Source organism: Atheta coriaria, unplaced genomic scaffold (assembly GCF_025399875.1).
Source record: "Atheta coriaria isolate IRGN ID8LTWV9N9 unplaced genomic scaffold, Caltech_Dcor_3.1 hic_scaffold_10_pilon, whole genome shotgun sequence".
NCBI classification, from domain to species: Eukaryota; Metazoa; Arthropoda; class Insecta; order Coleoptera; family Staphylinidae; genus Dalotia; species Dalotia coriaria.
In genome coordinates, this window is record NW_027045452.1 from 866,503 (window position 1) to 887,511 (window position 21,009).

Below are 21,009 nucleotides of genomic sequence, written 5' to 3' on the forward strand. Positions count from 1 at the left end.
CTGCCTGAGCTTCTGATTATTATTGTCTGCTATGTGTGAACCACACAAGTCTGTACATATCATTAATGTCGACAATCCAGACAACTCAACAGATCTTAATTATGCTTACATTTTAGTATAGGTTATGATTTAACTATGGTTATGAGAAAAGGGTTCTAGAACTCGCTTATTCTTACTAAAAATTAGTAAATGGTTTGAAATGGATCAAAAAGAAGTTTTCACCTTACTACACCGTACAATAGCGTTATAAAACTGTAAAAATGCATGATAATAAGAGGAAAATGCACACTTTGATGACTGACTTAATTGTTATGACTGCAATTTGGTTTTAATGAGCGTTATTGCGTGCAGTACTTGAGTTTCAACAGGAAATTAATTTGTATTTGCATCTTGACCACCAGGTAATTACAAACGCGTGAATATTTAAACAATGAACATTTATTTAATAATTTCCTGAGTAATAATCAATTGATCATAAGTGGATATAAGTGCAACACTTTGATATATCGAAAAAATTGTAAAGTGTATGAAGTTTATCCGTTTCCTCAAACTTATTCTTCCATGTGCTTTGATATTAATGTGTTTTTAACAGTTTCGGACGTTGACTTTCGATTAAAATGCGGTTTATTGCCTTTTTCACATCAGGACAGTATTTAATGTTATCTCAATCTTTATATACACAAGTTTTGGAAATAGGTACAGAATAATTCGGATCTAAAACTTATTCTAGTTGCTATACTTACAAATATACACGAATTTGAATGAATATGTAACTGTGATTTAAGATGAATGCAGCATTCGATGATATTTTTGTGTGTTTTTGGTCGTTTGGTGATAAGTTTGATTCTGTGCGGTCTTTGTTCGCACGAGTCCGACGCATTAATTAGCATCTAAGCCGGTTTCTCGTTGTTTTTCGGTTGGTGGGCGCATGCCGACACGCACACACTCATGTCATGACCATTCTCAACGTGCGGTGCGTCGCGGCCATGTTTTGCCCGAAACATAAATCGAAAAATCGAAAACGTATTAATGTCGAATGCGGACTCCTCTGCGCCGACGCGCCCGGTAAGACAATTAAGGTTTTTGGGTCGTGTTTTCGTTTTATTCTCGTAAAAATAAATAGCTACAGAGTTGTCCTCGGAAGCGTGTCATGCGCACACGCAAGTATCCTCCAAGTTATAACGCAACCAGTTGAGGTACTTGGAAACTCTTGTGTACACGCCGGGATAACCAGGACGTCCGCAGCCTACACCCCAAGAAACAATTCCTGTGAAAATAGGTTAATATTAGTTTCTACACTTTAGGCAACCCAAAATGCAGACAAGCATTTTATGTGTGTTTTGATATCTTACCAACTATTTCATATTTTTCTCCGTTGGGTACCAATAGTGGTCCACCACTATCACCTTGGCAAGAATCCATTGACCCTCGACCAGCACACAGCATATAAGAAGTAATACGAGATGCTCTGTATTTCATTGCGCGACATTCGTTAAGACTCAGAATGGGCACTTGAACTTCTTGGACAATACCAGGAAGCATACCGCCTTCTGCGGTGCGACCCCAGCCAACAACTGTGCCCATTTTACCAGCAGGGTCAAAACTACCTAAAGTATTATCATATTTTTATTAAATTTCAACAAATATTTAATTATTACCCACCTGAACTTGATGGTAAACAAATAGGTCTTATATTTTTGGTAAATTCAACAGGTTTTCGCAACTTTAACAAAGCAATATCATGATTGTAAGAATCTGCATCAAAGTTTCGATGGCGTATGATCGCCGCCACAGCCCGCATCTTTGCCGGAGCATCCTCCGTAGTAGTTTGATCGTGATCACCAAGAACCACACGAATTTTGGACCGTTTTAATCTAAACCACGATAACAATAATCTTATTGTGCGGATTTTGTTTAACCAATAATTACTAACCTTCTCACGCAGTGCGCAGCTGTTAATACATAATCTTCGGTTAGTAAGGAAGCCCCACAATGGAAATGTCCATCGTAGACTAAGCGTGCAATCCATGGATAACGGTTTACTCCAGTTGGACGTCCACCAACAATACGATTCTCTTGATTGGAGAGACCACATTCTGAAAAATTATTATAATTATTCTCCAAACATTAAAATTGTTGTTTTTTATTTACCACAGGTACAATTTTTCGTTTTTGGATCTTCATCCTCTTCATCATCATTGCTTCCTCCACCTGCTATGAGATTAGCGATTCCAAACAACTGATTAAAGAGGAATCTTCCAGTTCCGTTTGTGCTCTCTCTTTGGCTGCGTTCATATATCACGTTGTTCTTGAACGATGTGTCAAACTAAACATAAAAGTAAAAAGAATGTTGAGTGCGGTATTTTTCGATTTTCCTTGCGACGTGTCTTGCCTACGGCGTTAGATGATAATGAAAGTTAATTAAAATATTATATTCGTGCTGCGTAACAGGCACGAACTACAAATCACGAGCGTAACCCAATAAACATCGTAATATGCCTGCATTGTAGAATAGCAGAAAGCTTCCTTGTGATATTTTAGCGCCGCACCTTCTGCATTCTAAGCAGCACTTGAATTGTGCCCAGTTATGTGGAAGTGTTGTTGCGTTCGCGTGCGAGAACAAACCGATGCATAAATATGAAAAATTTTACGCGCTGATGAGTTTTACAGAGCGCAACTGTTTATCTTCTTCAATTCCTTATTTGATTGCGTGAATAGAATTCTATATTTCCGAATTTGAATTCAAAAAGTGCAATTTATTGCAATTTTTATTACAAAGTACTGAATAAATATGATTACTTATAAAAATATGGTGTTTGATAATATTGATAAGATGTCTATTTTGGATTACCTGCTCAAAGTTGTCAAAACTTGTTGCTCCACTATTGACGGCGCAAATTTGCGATGCAAAACAAGCACACAACACAAAGCACGATGCCCCGAACAAGGACATTCTGATCGCATACCAGAGTCCCAATTAAAAGGCCCAAATATCGCTCAATCAATAAAATTAATTGCCGCGATTCGAAATTTTGCGCGGCGTTAAAAACAAGCACGCAAAAATCCTCAATCAGCAGGCCGCGGACGGGATGCGCATTTCTCTTTCGAAGAAGTTACTCGCTTGCGTGAGGCGCGACCGACCGACTATGTGTGAACTGCTTGGATCCTCCGCGATGGAGATGCTTAGATGCTTTCACCGTCCGTCCGGCTCTTTCACTGCATTCGAACGCACACGCACGCCGTCGGCGAAGAAGAAGAAAGTAAAGCGGCGGCGATTCGTTTTCGTTGCTTTTGAACTGGAGTCGCGCGCGTGCGCAAGGTGGGAATTCGATTTCGTTCATCGACTAATTCTCAGCCACCACTACATGCGCAATAAGGATACAATTATCGTCAATTTAAGAAAAAATAAGTGGAAAATAAAAGTTTATATAACTTTACATCAAAACCAGTAAAACAATATCAAATAAAATGATGGGAAGTACAGTTTGTTCTCTGGAATTAACTGGAATGATATGAAATGATAACATATTATTATAGCTGATAAGATTAAATAAGATAAGCGACATTATCTCAATTCAGTCCACATCAACCATCATAATTGTGATCAATTCATCACAAAGATTTCAATAAAAACCTACGTAAAATGTGGGAACAGTTAAAAAATTCAAAAGCTCTTAAATGGCTTGTGTTTGTGGTTATGTTGGTAGTGTTGTTGTTGACAGTGTGTATTTTTGTCTTCAATGAGCCAGAAAAACTTGCGACGTGCACAATTTCGATAAAAGAAGATTTGCAACCAACTGCGCCATTACTACTTCGATCAACGTTTGATGTTACTCATTCTACAAACGATGCCTACTATCTACCAAAAAACTTATACGGTGATATTAAATTCATCCAAGATTACAATATAAATCTAAGCTGTCCCAATGGTAAAGTAATACAAAATGGAACGGATACAGGTGAGACTATAGTCTCAATTCGATATTCAGGCACCAATAAAAACTTTGAGGTAGTGGGAACTGAAAAAACTGTAACGTTATCACAGTTTACTTGCTCCAAACCAGGCCATATTGCTCGCTACACAGGCAAGACTTGTCTGGATGGATTTAAAGAGATTGGAATAGGTTTCCAGGTGAGCTCATCGATATTTCTACGTGAGATAACTGTGTGTTTTGATCCGATTGAACAAATCACTGCGTATTCCACATACAGTCTCACTCGGTTTATCAGAGGTAGTCAAACATTTGAGTCACCCAGACCTTACTTTGAACCTGGAGAGTTTTATAATGTAGGCAACCAACAAGTCAATGAATTATATAAGCAAAAGGTACAACGTATTAATATCAACAAACAACTTGGTTTGAGTGAAGATTCAACGAAATATATTACTGAAAACAATCGTCATTTCCTCAGTCGTGGACATCTAACTGCAAATGCTGATTTTGTCTACGAAAATCAACAAAAAGCTACATTCTTTTTTGTGAATGCAGCGCCACAATGGCAGACATTTAACGGCGGAAATTGGAAGTTATTGGAAGAAAGGGTGCGGTATTTTGTTGGAGTAAGAAATGTAGATTTGGTGGTCTATACTGGAACTCACGGTGTTATGACCTTGCCACATGAAACTTCAGGTGAACCTACTCCTATATATTTATATAATGAAAATGATGTTCAGGCCATTCCTGTGCCAAAAATGTATTGGAAAGTGTTGTATGATCCGTATACCCGGGCAGGTGTTGCTTTTGTTGGACTCAACAATCCTTACAACAATGACATCAAGGAAGATGTGCTCTGTACCGATATCTGTGACAAATTAACATTTAGCATCTCATGGAGCAGAACTAACAATGAAATGGGATACGGATATTGCTGTGAAGTAAAAGACCTCCGTGCAAAAATCAAAAATATTCCAAATATACCCGTTAACTCCCTTTTGGTATAACAATACTGATATATAACAATATATTGTTTGAATTGTATCTATGATTTCTTATTTTCACGTCTATTGCATCGAGAAAATGGCATTCTCTTCTTGTAAAATTCATCGTCCTACTTTTTACTGCCTGAGATGCATAGAATTTGCAATCTGTTAAAAATCACGCACGTTTCCGTTCTCGCAATGATTAGTAATTGTATCACATTGTCGTTAGACAACCGCGCACGAATTCATTCACACTGGCGTCTCCACTTTCGTTCACCTTGTCCTTATTACTCGCCGCGCACCGGCTGAACTTCAACATGGCGTCCACATCCACGTATGCTGTGATTAAAGTAAAAGTGCAGCTTGCGCACGCTGGAAGAAAATCGATTACAATCGCAATCATTGTAATCACGGTGTTTTATATAATCGCAGAGCGAAATTTTAAATAATCGCAAATTACTGTGGTGAATTCATGCGTGGAAATTGAATTCAGGAAATCTAAGAATTCCACATAAATCTAAATAATTATATAAGTAAAGAAAATATTGTTGTTTTTGTTTAGTTTTATAATATGTATAATATTGCGATGATAATAATATAATAACAAATGAAGTGATGAAGTAATGATGACTAGATGTTTATGATAATACTGATTTTGTACCTGGGGCATTCTCTGGCATTCTTTTAAATAAATTAATTATGCATGTTTGGGGTTATATACCGCCGGAGGACACAGACATTCCCCATTCAGGGATTCAGTGACCCAATCAATATAATTGGTAATTTTTGTGTAGATCCCTGGTAAATTAGGTCTTCCACATCCTCGTCCCCAGGATACAAGCCCAATGAGTTCCATATTTCCATTGTTTGTGTTCATATGCAGTGGTCCACCACTATCACCCTGACAAGCATCTCTACCACCATCCGGATATCCAGCACAAAACATATTCTCTGATAGACGTTTGGATCCATAACCAGCATCATAACAATCTTTCTTGTTCCATACGGGCACTGCAACCTTGCGAAGGATGTGCGATACCTTACCACGCTCGTCAGTTTTCCCCCAACCGGCAACAACAGCAAGACGTCCAGCGTAAGCGTCGTCGCCTAAAAAAAGTGAAATTTGTTGATGTAATCACCAAGATTACCGAAGAGAAAATGAAAGTCGTACCGCCCGTTGGCAGGCAGGCCGCCTGCACCTTAGGTCCGAACTCCACCGGCGCGTCCAGCTCCAGGACGGCGATGTCATTATTGTAGCTGACTTTGTCGAACGCGCGATGTTGACGCGCCCTCCGCACGCCTCGCACGATGGTCTCGCCGAGACGATTTGCAGAGTTGCGGTCATGATCCGCTAGCACCACGGTTATACTGCGCACGTCGAAACTGCAATCATAATTTAGCGATATAGAGATTTCTCTTTAATATTTTTCGTTTAAATTGAAACCGAAATATTCTAAAAACAAAGAACGATTGTACAATACCCGTTGACACAGTGTGCTGCTGTTAAGACATGTTTCCTTGTGATTAAACTAGCTCCACAGTAGAATTCTCCACTTTTAGATAAACCAGCAATCCATGGGAATTCATGCACTTTGGTAATGTTACCGCCGACGACTCGCATTTGCCTGTTGCTTACTCCACAAACTGTTTAAACATAACAATTATAGATTTAATTCGTTTTATTTTTGATTCTGATGACACTCACCGCAATTACACGCGTTACGTTGCACGATTGCATCATTCTAGAACACACACGCGCACACACACGCAATATTAGGCGCACAAATTAGGTTAGGTGTAAATTCAGCCTCACTATACTCACCCGACTACCAGGCGCACTCAGCCCTCCGACCACAATGAGCAGACACACAAACAGCACGCGAATGCACTTCATCTTCGGTTTTTACTTTCGTTTTGCTGTTGTTGCACCAATTGCGCGCGGTTGACATCCGACGAAATAAGACGAACCACCGTTTCGGCCCTCCGTGCTTATATACGTGCGCGGCGGCGGGCCGCACATCGCGCCACGGCGATATTGCACACAATGCGCGCCGCAATCAGCCATTGTTTCAATGTTAAGGGTGCCGCGGAGGGGGCCATCCTTGACCATTTTTATTTAGTGTGTTTTGTATTTTCTCTACGCGACACGTCCAATGTCGGGGAGATGCATTCAAGGTTCCCCTGCGTGTGTAAGGTGTAAGGACGCGTCGCGACGTTCGCACACACCTGCGAACACACAGCGTTTGTTTACCTACATTATTCAAAAACGTGTGACACAAAGTGCATTTGTCGGTCGCATTGTTCCACTACACGACTGACCTAATTACGAGAGATGTGTCGAGCAAAATATGTCAGTCATGCGCGTGTTAATTGGCGTGCGGGATTATTTTTCCACGCCTGTTGACTTAACCTTAAAATCAAAACATTTCCAATGGAGGAACAATTGATTTCGTTCGGGTTTCGGCTATTGCTCAATTTAGCGTTTAAAGTGTAATTTTATTAATTGTGTGTGTGTGACACGCGTGTCGCACTCTCAACGTGTATTGTTTGCCATAGGTAGGCGACGTCAATGTCAGCATAATTAGAATGATCATGACCATGAATCTAATGCAAATACACTAGGTTACCAATATTATGTATAGTATTGCACGCATATCCACAGGGAATTAAAAAACTACAAAATTTTGTTTGTGATTTATTTGACTAGATGGCACTAGTAAAACTTTTACTGTTGCAGAAATTTGTAGGTTATGTAATATTGACATAGTTTTATATTTAACTAGCTTTTGCCCGCGACTTTGTCCCGGTAGTGTTTTAATTAAAATGTAATTCGTTTTTACTCTCTTGTTCTAGACATAGTATGTGTCAATTCTATCAATAAGATTCGCAATTTTATTTTAAAGAAATTAATTATATAAAGAATTGCTATTAATGCACTTCAGCGCGCCATCTCGGATTCAACTATTTAACTATAACTATGATTGAATCTCAATGCCAACTTTTATCCTATAGAAAAGGGCTGTCTTTAGGATTTTACCAACAATTATTCAAATTTTTCTCGCCGTAAAACCATCCTTGGACTTAAACAAACATTTTAAAAAAGAATTGGCTAAATTGGTTTTGGCGTTGTTGAGTTATACGCTTACCAACAGATTTTGCGATTCATTTTTATATTATAGATTTGAGTAAATAAAAAATATCCTGTATAAGAACTTTTTAAAATGTGTGTGAACTTATGAATAATAAATTTTGCATAAGTCAGTATTTGACAAACGGTTCAATGCCTTGTTGCGCAAAGGACGAACATCGCCGCAAATTCAATTAGTGCACAAAACTGTAACTTTTTGTTTTATTTGTAAATTTAAATACACACCGCCAATGTCATCGGTTGACATTCGTGATAACATCTTTGTCAAATAGCAAGTGAAATAACAAGTTCAATAGCCACCCGCTAAAATTTAATATTTTATTGTATAATTTCTATTGATGCTTTTGTTGGTTTTCCGGAAACCCATGAAAAAATCCTTGCGGTGAATCGAATAAATAAAAGCATTGAAAACGAAAAAAGTCCCGTATGCTGCGGTGTGAAATAATTTAAATTATTCCACGAAGCGCCGATGAATACTAATTACCGCTGATAGTCAATCAACACCGGACGATCATTAAGCGGAGGTTTGGAGGCGCGATGTATGCGCGCACACGTTCGTACCCTTGGTGTCCAAGTGTGTGCGCCGATTGTGCATCAAGGCGAAAGCCGCCCCTATTCGCACGGAATGTTATAATTTATTTGAATTCCATAAATCAGCACCTTGACCAATATTAGTACCTGTCGCGTCTCGGCGACGCGTATTCTCGTCCATTCACAACTCGATCGTTCATTGTGTTTAGATCTTATCTCGTTTTTTTTTGTGTGGTGAAATGTTTTATTCATTACTTTGCTAAATTCAAAACAAACAAATCATTTAAGATCAACTTGACATTTCAATTTTTTGTTTGTATTGCTGAATTGAGAGGTAACTTTTCTTAAATTTTATACTGCTGTAAGAAAATTAATTTATATCAATTTCTGGTCATATAACAATGCTTTATGTAACTCTAACAAACATAACCTAATTATTGTTGATATATACATTTAAAAGTTAAAACAATTTTAAGGTTTAAGGCCTAATGACCAATTCCTTTTCCAAACATATAAGTATTTTAAATTTAATCTATAATATAAAATTGAATTGCAAAATCTGTTGGTAAGCGCATAACTCAACAACGCCTCTACCAATTTGGCCAATTCTTTATTTAAAATGTTCATTAAAGTCCAAGGATGGTTTTTACGGCAAGAAAAATTCGAATAATTCCTGGGAAAACCCTAAAGACAGCCCTTTTCTATAGGATAAAAGTTGGCATTGGGGTTCATTCATTGTTATAGTTAAATTGTTGAATCCGAGATTGCGCGCTGAAGTGCATTATTAGGAATTCTTTATATAACTAATTTCTTTAAAATAAAATTGCGAAGCTTATTGATAGAAGGTTCACATACTATGTCTAGAACAAGAGAATAAAAACGAATTATATTTTTATTAAACACTATTAAACCTCTTGAATAACCATACTTTAATCAGTTATCGAATGTAGTTCAAACAATTTCATCATTTAATTTCTGTTCCTGGAAAGTTTACACAATCATTGAGTTTATTCCACAATACAATTGTCTCAAGGTTGTGACAACTTTTAGTGGATCATCTACGTTCATTATGTGTGTTGCATCCGATGAAATTATGCAAATGAAACGAATATTACACCAAAACCGATGCAGTTCCATTGTTATACTGGACCATTATGCATTTAATGTATGTTAATTATATGCACAATTGCATTACTGCATCGATGCACAAATATGTACACACTTTCGCAACAATTGTAATATTTACATTATTACTATCATGCTAAGGTAATATTAATGTAGCAAAATGTAAATTTCCGATTTTATTGAGTAAATTAATCAAAATTTTAAGTTATCATTCTTTTAAGTAATATAATTCATATTACTATCATCTGTGAGATGAATATTTATTAAATTTATAATTGCATTTAATGGCATATTACCACTAGATAATTTCTTCTCTGAAAAATCTTAAAACACCATTGCTTTCTGTGATTAAAACAAATGTGTTTAATAAATTCTCATTAAATTTAGCAATTTAGCAACATTAAGCTCCTGTACATTCTGCAAATGCTCAACTTTCCATTTTAGCGAATAAACAGTTATATCTACTAGTTTTGTCAAAGAATTTACGCTTTGATGTCACTTCGTCGATAGTTAAGCAAATAGTTAGCGAAAATAAGTAAATGTATATTCATATTAATTAACACAGGTAAAAATGGAATATCCAAGGCAATTTTTGATTGCAAAAGAAAAAAAATTGTAGTTATTTTTATCAAATACGTTAAAAATGTATTAAAATCAAAAGAAAACTGGTTGCCATTGGTTTCAGAGCATTTCTTGTCTTGATAATTCTTGTTTCTTTCCCTTCTTTCTTCATTACAGCTTTCGTTCTCTCTTTTTTCGCGGTGTCGCCGTCGGACCGAGCGCGTCACTTTTGTATTATCACCCAATTACCTACTTTGTTAATTGCCCGATTAGAAATCTTCCGCTACCGCTGGCGCGGCCTGCGATGTGCGATGCGTCAGTAATCCGTGAACTGTCCGGCCATCGCGAGCGTTTTTCATCCAACCTGTTGTTCACGCCCGATCACGTCCGCGCGACAATGCAATTTGGAAAGTAACCAAAGCGCCAAAAGAACCATTTCGAAATGTTTCGAAAAACTATTCTACTAGTCATTTTCATTGTTGGCGCACACAGCGTTCAAGTGAGTAAAATACATACTTTCCAACATCATAATTTAATTAACGCACAATTTTTTTATTCTTACAAAGGTACCATTGGTTCTGAATGGTTCCGATTCTAGTCGAGTCATTATTGGTGCCGATGCCAGTTTGGTACATCCACATCCGGGAATTAAACCAACGGCGGCCACATTTGAGTATAAACCGGGTGTACCACCTGGGGAAAGCTTTAAACCTGAAACCATTAAACCGGAAAATTCACAAATAAAACCACCGAAGCCCAATCATCCAAACAAACCATTAAAACCAGAAAATAACAATCACAATAATCATAATAATAACAATCCGTTTGGTTGGATTGTGGATTGGTTTGAGAACTTTAAAGGATCTCGAAGCCCTGTTTTAGAAAATGTGACAAACGCAGGCGATGCTTTTCTTCAAGAATTAAATCAAACACAAACTGAACAACTTTATGAACTGCTTAATCATACTCAATATAATACAAGCAGTGAGTATAATTCATCTAAAAATCGAGTTATAGTAAATTTTAATTATTTTTAGGTGAGTTTCAACAGTTAGTGAGTTCAAACAAAGGACTTTTTGATTGGTTATTAGAAATAACTGGTTTTGCAAGACCTAATCTTGATACTGCTCAAAGCAAACCCAAAGTGTGCCCACAATGTAGTAAGTAACCATACCATAACCTTTAAATCATACTTAACCTCACATCATAACATAACCTTTAATTTCTTAGCATGTGGTCAATCAATTAAACAAATCCGAATTGTTGGCGGAGTAGAAACTCAAGTAAATGCGTATCCATGGATGGCTTATCTGAAATACAACGGACGGTTTTACTGTGGCGCAAGTGTCATCAACAATAAGTATTTACTCACAGCTGCGCATTGCGTGAGCGGGTAATAAATATTCCAATATTTCGTATTTTTTACATTACCCGCATCTACTATATATGTGCTATATTTGTAGATTCAACAAAGATAGGTTAGAAATCACACTTTTGGATCATGACCGTTCAACGCCATTTGAAACAACGACGTTGACCGCGAAAGTAATCAATGTGTACAAACACAGTCGCTATAATATGGGTGCCAACTACAACAATGATATTGCATTAATAAAAATAGACAAAGAATTGGAGTTCAAAGGTTTATTGAGACCTGTATGTTTACCAACGCCGAAGAAAAGTTTTACGGGGTATAAAGGAGTTGCAACCGGATGGGGAGCAACTGAAGAACATGGTGCTATATCCAATAAACTCCGAGAGGTCGAAGTTCCTATTTTGGCGAATGCTAAGTGTGTTCAAACTGGCTACGGAAAACGCATCACGGAAAATATGCTGTGCGCTGGATATGATGATGGCAAGAAAGATTCCTGTCAAGTAAGTGCTGAGTTTTAAATAATATTCACATAAATATTTAATTTAAACGTTATAAATACTTTTAGGGTGATAGTGGTGGGCCATTGCATGTGCTCAATGCCACAATACACCAAATTGTCGGTAAGTACACTGAGTATTTCAAGTTTTAACATAACCTCACTTAATCACTAACAAAAGCTTGTGGTTGAGGTTATGTGTATGCTCGATTTAACATTAAACGAATATAATTTGTAATTTATTACCCGGCAGGCATCGTCTCGTGGGGTGAAGGCTGCGCAGAGCCAAACTTTCCCGGCGTTTACACCCGAGTGAACCGCTATCTGACGTGGATAAACGCCAACACCAAGGATGCCTGCTACTGTTCTTAATTCTAGATTATCTAAACAATCTGGAATGCTTACTGCTGAAACTAGTCTAGAATTATTTGCGATTTAACATTTAACAGCAAATTCAACTAGCGATTATAGTTTTAAGTGCCTGTAGTGATTGAATATATATTTATTTTCTTGATAACCAAAAGGCCTCCATTTCTCCTTTACCCTGCAAATTAAATTATAAAAATAATAATGTGGGTAATAGGAATTAAATTCAATTTACCTTGACTTGCACTTTGCCTCGATTTTCAATGCAGTACTTTTCGCCCGGTAAAAGCTCTTTGGTCACCGATGAGATGTTAATCTTTCCGGCCTGAAAATCGACAAAATTAAACCCTTCCCAAGACCAGAAGATTAGTTGATTGAATATAGGTGTGCCTACCACACTGTTGGACTCCATACGCGATGCGGTGTTGATCGTATCGCCAAAGAAACAATATCTCGGCATCTTCAGACCGACGACGCCAGTGACCGCCTTGCCGGAGTGAATACCTGGCCGGCAAACAAACAGATTTCTCCTAATTATTAACTTTAAATTGCATTCGAGCAATTTCAATTTCAATTAAATTTATTGTGCGCGCAAGATGAGAATGCTGAGCGAAGAAAGTGTTCATTGTTCAAACAATAACCGAGTAATATAATCATGAATGGCGGCTGCATACCAATGCGTATATCCGTCTCAACACCGTCGGGGAACTGCAGCTTCTTCATCGAGTCCAACATTGCCAACGCCACATCAGCGATCTGCTCGGCGTGGCGTTCAGTGCGTTCTGGAGCACCACATGCCGACATGTAAATCTGGCCCACAGTCTCAACCTACATTTACAATACACGTAAGGCTTTTGTTTTTAATTTTACATTGTTGATATTTACCTTGTACACTTTGTATTCATCCATCAATTCATCAAAACACGAGAAAATTGTATTCATCGAAGCAACCATGTCCATCACATCCTTTACGCTTGAATTCTGCAATCCCAATATCTCGCAGAACATGATGGAAACACTGCTGAAAGTCTAAATCACACAAAATGGCGGATAGAATTAAACATAACCTTGAAAGTTGTTAACGCACCTCGCAAGTGACTGTGTTGTCACCAGTCTTCATTTTCTCAGCGACACTTTTCGGAATCATGGAGTAAAGTAATTCGTCGCCTCGTTTCTTCCACTTGTCGAGAAGTTTATAGCTCTCGCCAAGCTCGTCAGCTGTTTGCTCCGCATCATCAAACATAACCTCTAATCTACGACCAAAACGCATTAACATAATAATGTTTTCTAAAGTTTTGGAACTTTACTTGGAGTTGTGTTGCCATCCAGCCAGCACCATCTCTTTGCTCATTCCGTGTTGATTCAAATCATTGAGGAAGATTCCGAGTTCCGGCAATTCGTTAATGTCGTTGATTCTAAAATAAAATATTATAGAACTTCTTGTGGAACTACTACAAGAAGTACAATGTTACATTGGGCTGCATAAGAAGACAATAACATTTATATCGTCAATAAACTTCATTTGGCCTTTCAGCAATAAATTTTTATCACCACCAATCGCAGGCTTTACGTCGGTTGGCGTCGGCGGGCGAATTTTGCCTTTGGATTTCTCTTGCTTCAACTTTTGCTCTTCCGCTTCCATTTCCTCCAGTTCTTTCTCATGCGTAGTGATCATTTCCAACTCAAACATTACATTAATCAAATTCATGGTCTGTAATTCAAAATTTAAAATCAAACAGTTATTTAGCAAGAAATAATAAAATGTTACATTTTTCCAGGTGAACGTAATTCCTTTCGGGCGTCGTAATTTAAATAAGTCAGTGACAGTACGACCAATGAGTGATTCCGGTGAGCCTTTCCAAACTTCGACGATTTTCTCGCCGGCACCCATCAGTTTCATGCGCGGGTTCATCATGATGCCAAACGGAAACAATTCAAGGAACAATTCGCAAGGGAATTTCTCCATGGCTTTGGATGAGTTCGCAGCGCGCTGCTGATGGTAATTTATCTGCAAGAGTGTGCGTCGTTATAAAATCGATTGGAGGGTTATGAGGAAATGAAATTACGTATTCGCGATTGTCGAAGTCGAGGCGGTAGCGCACGATAATCGATGTGCGGTCTACGGATGCGGAACTCGCTTGGTCCAGAATGCGTAATTTTACTTTCAAGTTGAAAAAATCCTTTGCAATTTGCGTTAATAAGCCTGCAACATAGCAATTATGTAGGTGGCTACAACTCTAACTTATTTAACTATAAAATATTTCAGAGAAATAAAAAAATAAGATTTTCTATCGCAAAATCTTGATAATATAAATATCATTGGAAATAATAAATGTAAACAATGCGGAATTCATAAAATCAGCAAGTTTCACGTGTGTTTGTTTCATTTTATGCTTTCCGCACGCACGTCGGCTTACGCCAGCAATATTTTCCGCTTTCCACCGAAAAAACATTACCGATTATATAGTTTGAGAAGCCTTGCCGTCCGCTGCGGTACACAAGCACACAACCTTTCGGATCGATCTCGGACAAATAAATCGACGGGCTCTTCATCTTCGGATAAGTGAAGCAAAATTGCGAATGTATGTTGTCGACGCTCGATAAGAAATCGGTGAAGAAACGGCCAGTAGCACGTACTGTTATGTCATAACTAGAAAAAATATACAATATGGATAATAATTTATTTATATATCGAATAGAATAACTTAAATAAATTAAAACAAAAGTTTTAAGTTTTATAAGTGTAATCAAAAGACAGCAACATACATCTGCTTTAGATTTTTGATTATTTAACTTAAAAACTTTTGTTTTAATGAATAAAATTTATTTATATATTAATTTTATTGATTTTACCCAAGATTACTGAAGTATCGAACGAAGCACTTGCCAAAAAAGTTCATGAAACTGTCATAAGAAGCACCCGTAACTTTCGAGCAAGCAGCCGCAAGATTTGACATCACGCTATCAGGATACACTTGATGCGTAGAGAATTCAGACACGGTTAATCCAGCTTCTTTCACTACATTCTCCCAAACAATATCACCGTATTCAAGCTAACAATTAATAATTATCCATTAATAAAAAACTAAATAGTTAAACTATAATTTACTAACCTGAACAAAATATTGAACACTCTCCAAAAGCATTCCATACATCTTGAGATTTGTTTAAGTGCCGGTTTGTAGAAACACTTTTCACACACGTTTATACAGCAAAGTAGATAATTCTACTGATAATTGCATTGATCTCAAGATTATATACGTTTTCTTGCTGGCGGTGTGATAAACAGCCCCTAATAGCACCAACCGAACTAAACAAACTGAATTAATCGGCGTCCGACCAAAAATGACGTTAAGTTAATTACTACTAATTACACTTGCATGTTAATACCTACTTGGAGGACACAGTAAACGCAAACCAGCAGATAGCAACAAAGGATAAGATAGAACAATGAACACAAACTATGAGAGATATTAATTGCGTTTATGCACGAATCTATATCAATTACAATTATTAATTAGTTAAATAAAACATTTGTTTTGAGAGATAATAATTAGAGAAATTATTTTGTTTGAGATGAGTTTTAGTAAAGTGCAAACGAAGACTGAAAGGATGCGCAAGAATGTGTCGGCTTTTATCATTCGAATTGATCCAGTTTCCGAATACTTAAGTAGAAAAATCTAAATAAAAGCTTTCTTATTGGCTTGTACAATTGTGTAATTTACATTTTCGAGCAAATTCAATCAGCAGATTAGTGTATTTCATTTGCAAATAGAATTCACAATTGCATGCACTTTGTTTTTATCATTATCATTACATTTATTTGATTAGAATAAAGCTCAACAATGTCTAAAACATTAGATAAATATATACTAAATACTTTCTCCATTACAATAATAAAATTAATACCAGCAACTGTTTTTATCTTCTTTTATTTACCTGCAAGCGTTTAAAAGTATGTTGAAAGATGAAAGTTGCGTTGAAATTCAAAGTGAAGCGCTTCCTATTCTTTGTTACCAGGCAACTGGCACTTTTTTATAAATTTACGTGACTTGCGTTGGTGAATTGCGTGCGTCTCCGTTCGCCTCGAGGCGATTGCAGAGGAAAAATGTTTCCATCTCGCCCTTGCCCTTAATCGTCACACTGCCACGAGCGTTGATGGTGTATCGATCCGGTGGCAATAAGTTTTTCGTGCACAACGAGATATGTATCATTCCAGGCTGTAAATTAATTGTATTACTTGAACAATTAGACAATTTAATGACAATTTAACACTTACGATACTTGTTGATTGCATTCTTGAAGCCGTATTGACCGTATCGCCAAAAAAGCAATATCTTGGGACTTTTATACCAACAACTCCAGCTACAGCAGCGCCTGTATGAATTCCTATCGCAGATTGTAATTAAATTAATTGTAATGAATTAAATGTAATTAGAAGTCTCACCAATTCGTATTTCGACCGGCATTCCATGTGGTCCTTGGATTTTCTTCACGTTTTGCATCATGCTTAGTGCCAAATCTGCTACGTCAACTGCGTGTGTTTTATTACGTTCAGGGGCACCACTGGCAGCCATATATACTTTATCAACAGTTTCCACCTAACACAATTGGCGAAATAATTATTCTGATCAAATAAATTATATTTGGAAACAAATAAAAAGAGACCTTATAAACGTTGAACTTGTCCATTAACTCGTCGAAGCAGGAAAACGCAGCATTCATCGCCGTGACAACATGCATCGTCTCCGCAACAGTCTCCGAAATGAATCCGACCAATTCGCAGAAGAGTATAGTCACCGAATCAAAAGACTAATCAAAATCAGCAATATAACACAACTTATACCACCAACATTTCACTTACTTCGCATGTACTAGTTTCACCAACCCGTAAACGATCAGCAACACTTTTCGGAATCATCGAATAAAGTAAATCATCTCCACGGCGTTTCCACTCGTCCAGCAAATCGTAATTATGTTCGAGTTCGGTGGTCTTCTGTTCCGCACGGTCGAACAATAACTCCAGCCTTCGAAAAATTAACTCGCATCACAGATAACATTCACCAAACAAGTCGAGCACAAAACTCACTTTGAATTGTGCTGCCAACCTGCCAAGACCATTTCTCTACTCAAGCCGTGATGGTTTAAATCGTTGAGATACAGCCCTAACTCAGGCAATTCATCCAAGTCATTTATACTGCAATTTAACGCCATGATATCGTTTTTTTTTAAGTAATTAACTTACAGTGGACTGCATAAAAATATAATAGCGTCCATGTCCTGTAGATAACGCATTTGTCCGCGTAGCAGGATATTTTTCACTACGCAGTGACTGTCCCTTCTCAAACGATATGGTGACGCTTCCATTTTGTTCTCTTTACTTCCGCCAGCGTCATTGGCACCGGATGCCATTAGCAACACCTCGCCGCGTATGAATTCAATCTCAAACATTACGGATTGTAAATAGAATGCCTTGAAACAAGATAGTTGAATTAATTAAAATTGTTTTCTTGTTTATTTAGTGATTTACGTTTTTCCAAGTAAAGGAAATGCCTTTAGGTCGTCGCAGGCGAAAACATTTTGTAATCGGCTGTCCGTATAGATCCTTCTTCCAATTCAGCAGTTCAATAACTTTGATTCCAGCCCCGATGATGTGCATCTCCTTGGACATCATTACAGCAAACGGAAACCATTTCAAAAGCAACTGGCACGAAAACGGCGCAAGAGAGTTTTTTATTTTCAGCTGAGCTTCTTTTTTCTTTTTGTCCAACATCTACATTAACATAGTGATGATAACAATGTGTTAGGATAGGTAAGCAGTTTTTTATACATAATGTTCGTTGTCGAAATCTAGGCGAAATGTAACGATCACGATGTTTCTTCCGCTGGTCTGCGATAGCGTGCTTTCGATCACTTTCACGTTAACCTTGAGATTAAACACGTCATTCCCGACTTGTATCAAGAGTCCTGTAACATTCTCCCGCGTCTTATTTCGTAACTAGAGATTTATTAATTGTGTTTTATTTGTACCTCGAAGATATTCTGTAAAACCTTGACGAGTGCTTCGGTAGACCAACACACATCCTTTATCATCCACGTCAGTGAGGTACATCGATGGACTTTTCATTTTTGGATAGGATAAGCGAAATTGTGAGTGGATATTGTCAACGCTTTGAAGAAAGTCAGCAAAGTATCGACCAGTGGCTTTGATTGTATTATCATAACTGCAAATCAATCAATTTTTTCATGTGTATGTTTCTTGTCTTCATATTCTAGATATTGAAATGTTTACCCAAAATGGCTGAAATAGCGTACAAAACATTTTCCAAAAAACTGCATGAAGAAATCGTAAGATTTGTTTGTGGCTTTTGCGCATGCTTTGGCAATGTCGCTCATAATATGATCATTGTAGACTTGGTGAGTGTTGAAAACTGAGTGTTTAAGACAGGCTAATTGTTGTACTTTCAACCACGTTTCCTCTCCATATTCTTCCTGTAATTAAAATTTAGACAAAGAACATTTAATTCTTGATAGTTGTTATGTTCAGATGTTTTTAAAAACGTGTTCAAGACCATGGTTATAACCGATTTTGGACCGTTTAAAGCCCGAAGCAAAAATTACCAGGGGTGCTATGCAAACACAGGCGGCTGTGCGAGGTTCTACCCCCACCACTTTTTGCGGGTCAGCTGCAGGTATAAAAGAGTAGCGCGCAACGACCACCGTGTTCTGTCGTGCCTCAGTCTTTAATCCGTCCAGTCGCAGGGTTTCTAGGTTCCTCTCACCGAGGTTCGTCACAGATAATCCAAATAGACGACGATATTAATGAACAGCTTTACTGTTGTAGTCAGTATACACCAGGGGTTTCTATTTTAATTTGTTCTATTTTGAATACAACCCAAAACACATCAACCGCAAATCAACATTATAAAATTTTCAATGTTTATTCAACTATTTAGTTTTTATTACTAATAAAAACCTCATTTATCGCCGGTATTTGAATAAAAATCCCTTCACAATTAGTATCATTTAACTTTTACATTTCCGTTGTTGCTTTCCCTCCAGTTCTATAATTTTTCGAGCAAATTGTGATCTAAGGTTTATAAGTCTAACAGTTCTAAAACTGTGACCATCCCCCTAGGAGAACGACTGTATATCCGAGTTAGAGTCAACCAGCTAACCGTCTCATCACGACTATTTATAACTTTATTATTGTTTACAAAGCAGAAGAAGAAACGTAATTAAAACGAATCGTGACAATAATAGATGCTTTTAATGTTATTAATTTTGATTACAATCGTGGTGTGTTCTTGGCAATCAGCTATAAATGGCGTGTTGTTTGTTTGTGCGTCGGTTATTGTGCAAGTTCTATAAAGTGATAAAAGCTTCCTCAGTGGTAATAAACCACTCCAGGGATAGTTAAGATTAATGACATCAATTTATCAATTTGCGTTGATCTTGTTTTTCTTCAACCACATTTAATCAATTAAATTCTCCTTTAAATTATAAAGTAGATCAAAATAATAAACAAGTACGCATATGCAGATATACCGAAACAGTATTAGTCAAGTCGGATAAAATGATTTCGGTAATAAATGTTTTATATTTTAGAATACTATATAATAAAGACTGCGAGAATGAGAACACATCAATATTAATCTGGTTTATGTGCTAGTAGAATATGCATATATATTCACCATATTCTGGTGAAGAATATTTATTAATAAAACGCATTTAAACAAAATCTAGCAAAGTGGGTGAAGAGAAAATGAATTCACCAACCTTAAAATTTTCAAAATAACTATTTATCGTGAAAAGATAGATTTGATCCGCGGAAAAGTATTGCAAAATATACAAAATTGCTATATTTGTCAAATGAAAATATTTAGCAATCATTAACGCGATTAAACCTAATTCAAATGAGAGTGCTGGCAATGCGCCAAATTCATAACTACACAGTCAATCTCCACAAACATATTCACTTACCTTATAACAATAAAAATACCTAATCGAAAAAACATGCTTGTTTGAAAGTTTATTAAAATAACATTTCTATAAAATATACGTTTTTACTATCACTTATTATTCTAAATAATGCCTTAATACCTTAATAAAGTGCTGAACACTCTCCAGTAGCATCCCGTACATCTTCGATCACAGAACAATCAAAGACGGCGCACAGCAGGCGATGATCTTGACTTTGAACTTGTGACAGACGCCAACCGCGAGCTCTTCGCCTCGACCGACTTCCTACTTTTCAAACGAGCGACCGAGCAATGAAGCAAATTCGCAATTTATACGTGTTGCACACACGCGCTCGACGCGCTCCCGACGCACAGGCCGCACGCTTATCCGCCGTTCGCTTTGAGGTCCTTTTCGTATCCCGCAACCGCCACCGCCGCCGTCACTGCCTCGGTACTCGGCACTATCCTATAAACACACAGACTTTAATGCACGTAGCGTTTTGACGGATGCATCTCTGGGGAGCC

General features: G+C 37.3%; 5 protein-coding genes across 6 annotated transcripts; 2 read left to right on the forward strand and 3 right to left on the reverse strand.

Annotated features, from left to right (window-relative positions):
• Window positions 1-602: 602 nt before the first annotated feature.
• Window positions 603-7,212, reverse strand: LOC135800742 (transmembrane protease serine 9-like). Its single transcript, XM_065314061.1, has 10 exons — window positions 6,744-7,212; window positions 6,627-6,663; window positions 6,403-6,565; window positions 6,093-6,304; window positions 5,622-6,028; window positions 2,152-2,326; window positions 1,934-2,096; window positions 1,663-1,874; window positions 1,353-1,607; window positions 603-1,267 (listed from the first exon to the last, which is right to left on the reverse strand). Exons 1-10 carry the CDS (start codon window positions 6,813-6,815, stop codon window positions 1,149-1,151), a joined length of 1,815 nt encoding a protein of 604 aa, XP_065170133.1. The 5' UTR covers window positions 6,816-7,212; the 3' UTR covers window positions 603-1,148.
• On the forward strand, window positions 3,575-5,545 carry LOC135800483 (uncharacterized). The gene has a single exon (XM_065313734.1). The coding sequence runs from the start codon at window positions 3,644-3,646 to the stop codon at window positions 4,940-4,942; it is 1,299 nt and encodes a 432-aa protein (XP_065169806.1). The 5' UTR covers window positions 3,575-3,643; the 3' UTR covers window positions 4,943-5,545.
• A 3,284-nt stretch (window positions 7,213-10,496) lies between the features above and the next one.
• LOC135800481 (trypsin-1-like) lies at window positions 10,497-12,551 on the forward strand. The gene is made up of 7 exons (XM_065313733.1): window positions 10,497-10,785; window positions 10,853-11,270; window positions 11,324-11,446; window positions 11,517-11,679; window positions 11,750-12,161; window positions 12,227-12,281; window positions 12,411-12,551. Exons 1-7 carry the CDS (start codon window positions 10,729-10,731, stop codon window positions 12,527-12,529), a joined length of 1,347 nt encoding a protein of 448 aa, XP_065169805.1. The 5' UTR covers window positions 10,497-10,728; the 3' UTR covers window positions 12,530-12,551.
• Window positions 12,163-15,775, reverse strand: LOC135800477 (soluble guanylate cyclase 89Da-like). Its single transcript, XM_065313729.1, has 13 exons — window positions 15,637-15,775; window positions 15,377-15,576; window positions 14,980-15,173; window positions 14,590-14,726; window positions 14,292-14,531; window positions 13,996-14,234; window positions 13,831-13,938; window positions 13,611-13,776; window positions 13,409-13,552; window positions 13,198-13,351; window positions 12,918-13,027; window positions 12,759-12,848; window positions 12,163-12,701 (listed from the first exon to the last, which is right to left on the reverse strand). The coding sequence occupies exons 1-13, from the start codon at window positions 15,676-15,678 to the stop codon at window positions 12,660-12,662; spliced, it is 1,866 nt and encodes a 621-aa protein (XP_065169801.1). The 5' UTR covers window positions 15,679-15,775; the 3' UTR covers window positions 12,163-12,659.
• LOC135800476 (soluble guanylate cyclase 89Db-like) lies at window positions 15,695-20,907 on the reverse strand. 2 transcript variants are annotated; one of them, XR_010550164.1, is made up of 13 exons: window positions 20,627-20,907; window positions 18,816-19,015; window positions 18,554-18,747; window positions 18,354-18,490; window positions 18,054-18,296; window positions 17,769-17,995; window positions 17,613-17,720; window positions 17,388-17,550; window positions 17,192-17,335; window positions 16,971-17,124; window positions 16,803-16,912; window positions 16,463-16,743; window positions 15,695-15,833 (listed from the first exon to the last, which is right to left on the reverse strand). XR_010550164.1 is itself a non-coding variant. In XM_065313728.1 (12 exons), the coding sequence occupies exons 1-12, from the start codon at window positions 20,666-20,668 to the stop codon at window positions 16,567-16,569; spliced, it is 1,899 nt and encodes a 632-aa protein (XP_065169800.1). In that variant the 5' UTR covers window positions 20,669-20,907; the 3' UTR covers window positions 15,988-16,566. The 2 variants fall into 2 exon arrangements, 1 of the variants encoding a protein (XP_065169800.1); XM_065313728.1 differs by lacking the exon at window positions 15,695-15,833 and having other exon boundaries at window positions 15,988-16,743.
• Between the last annotated feature and the right edge of the window lie 102 nt (window positions 20,908-21,009).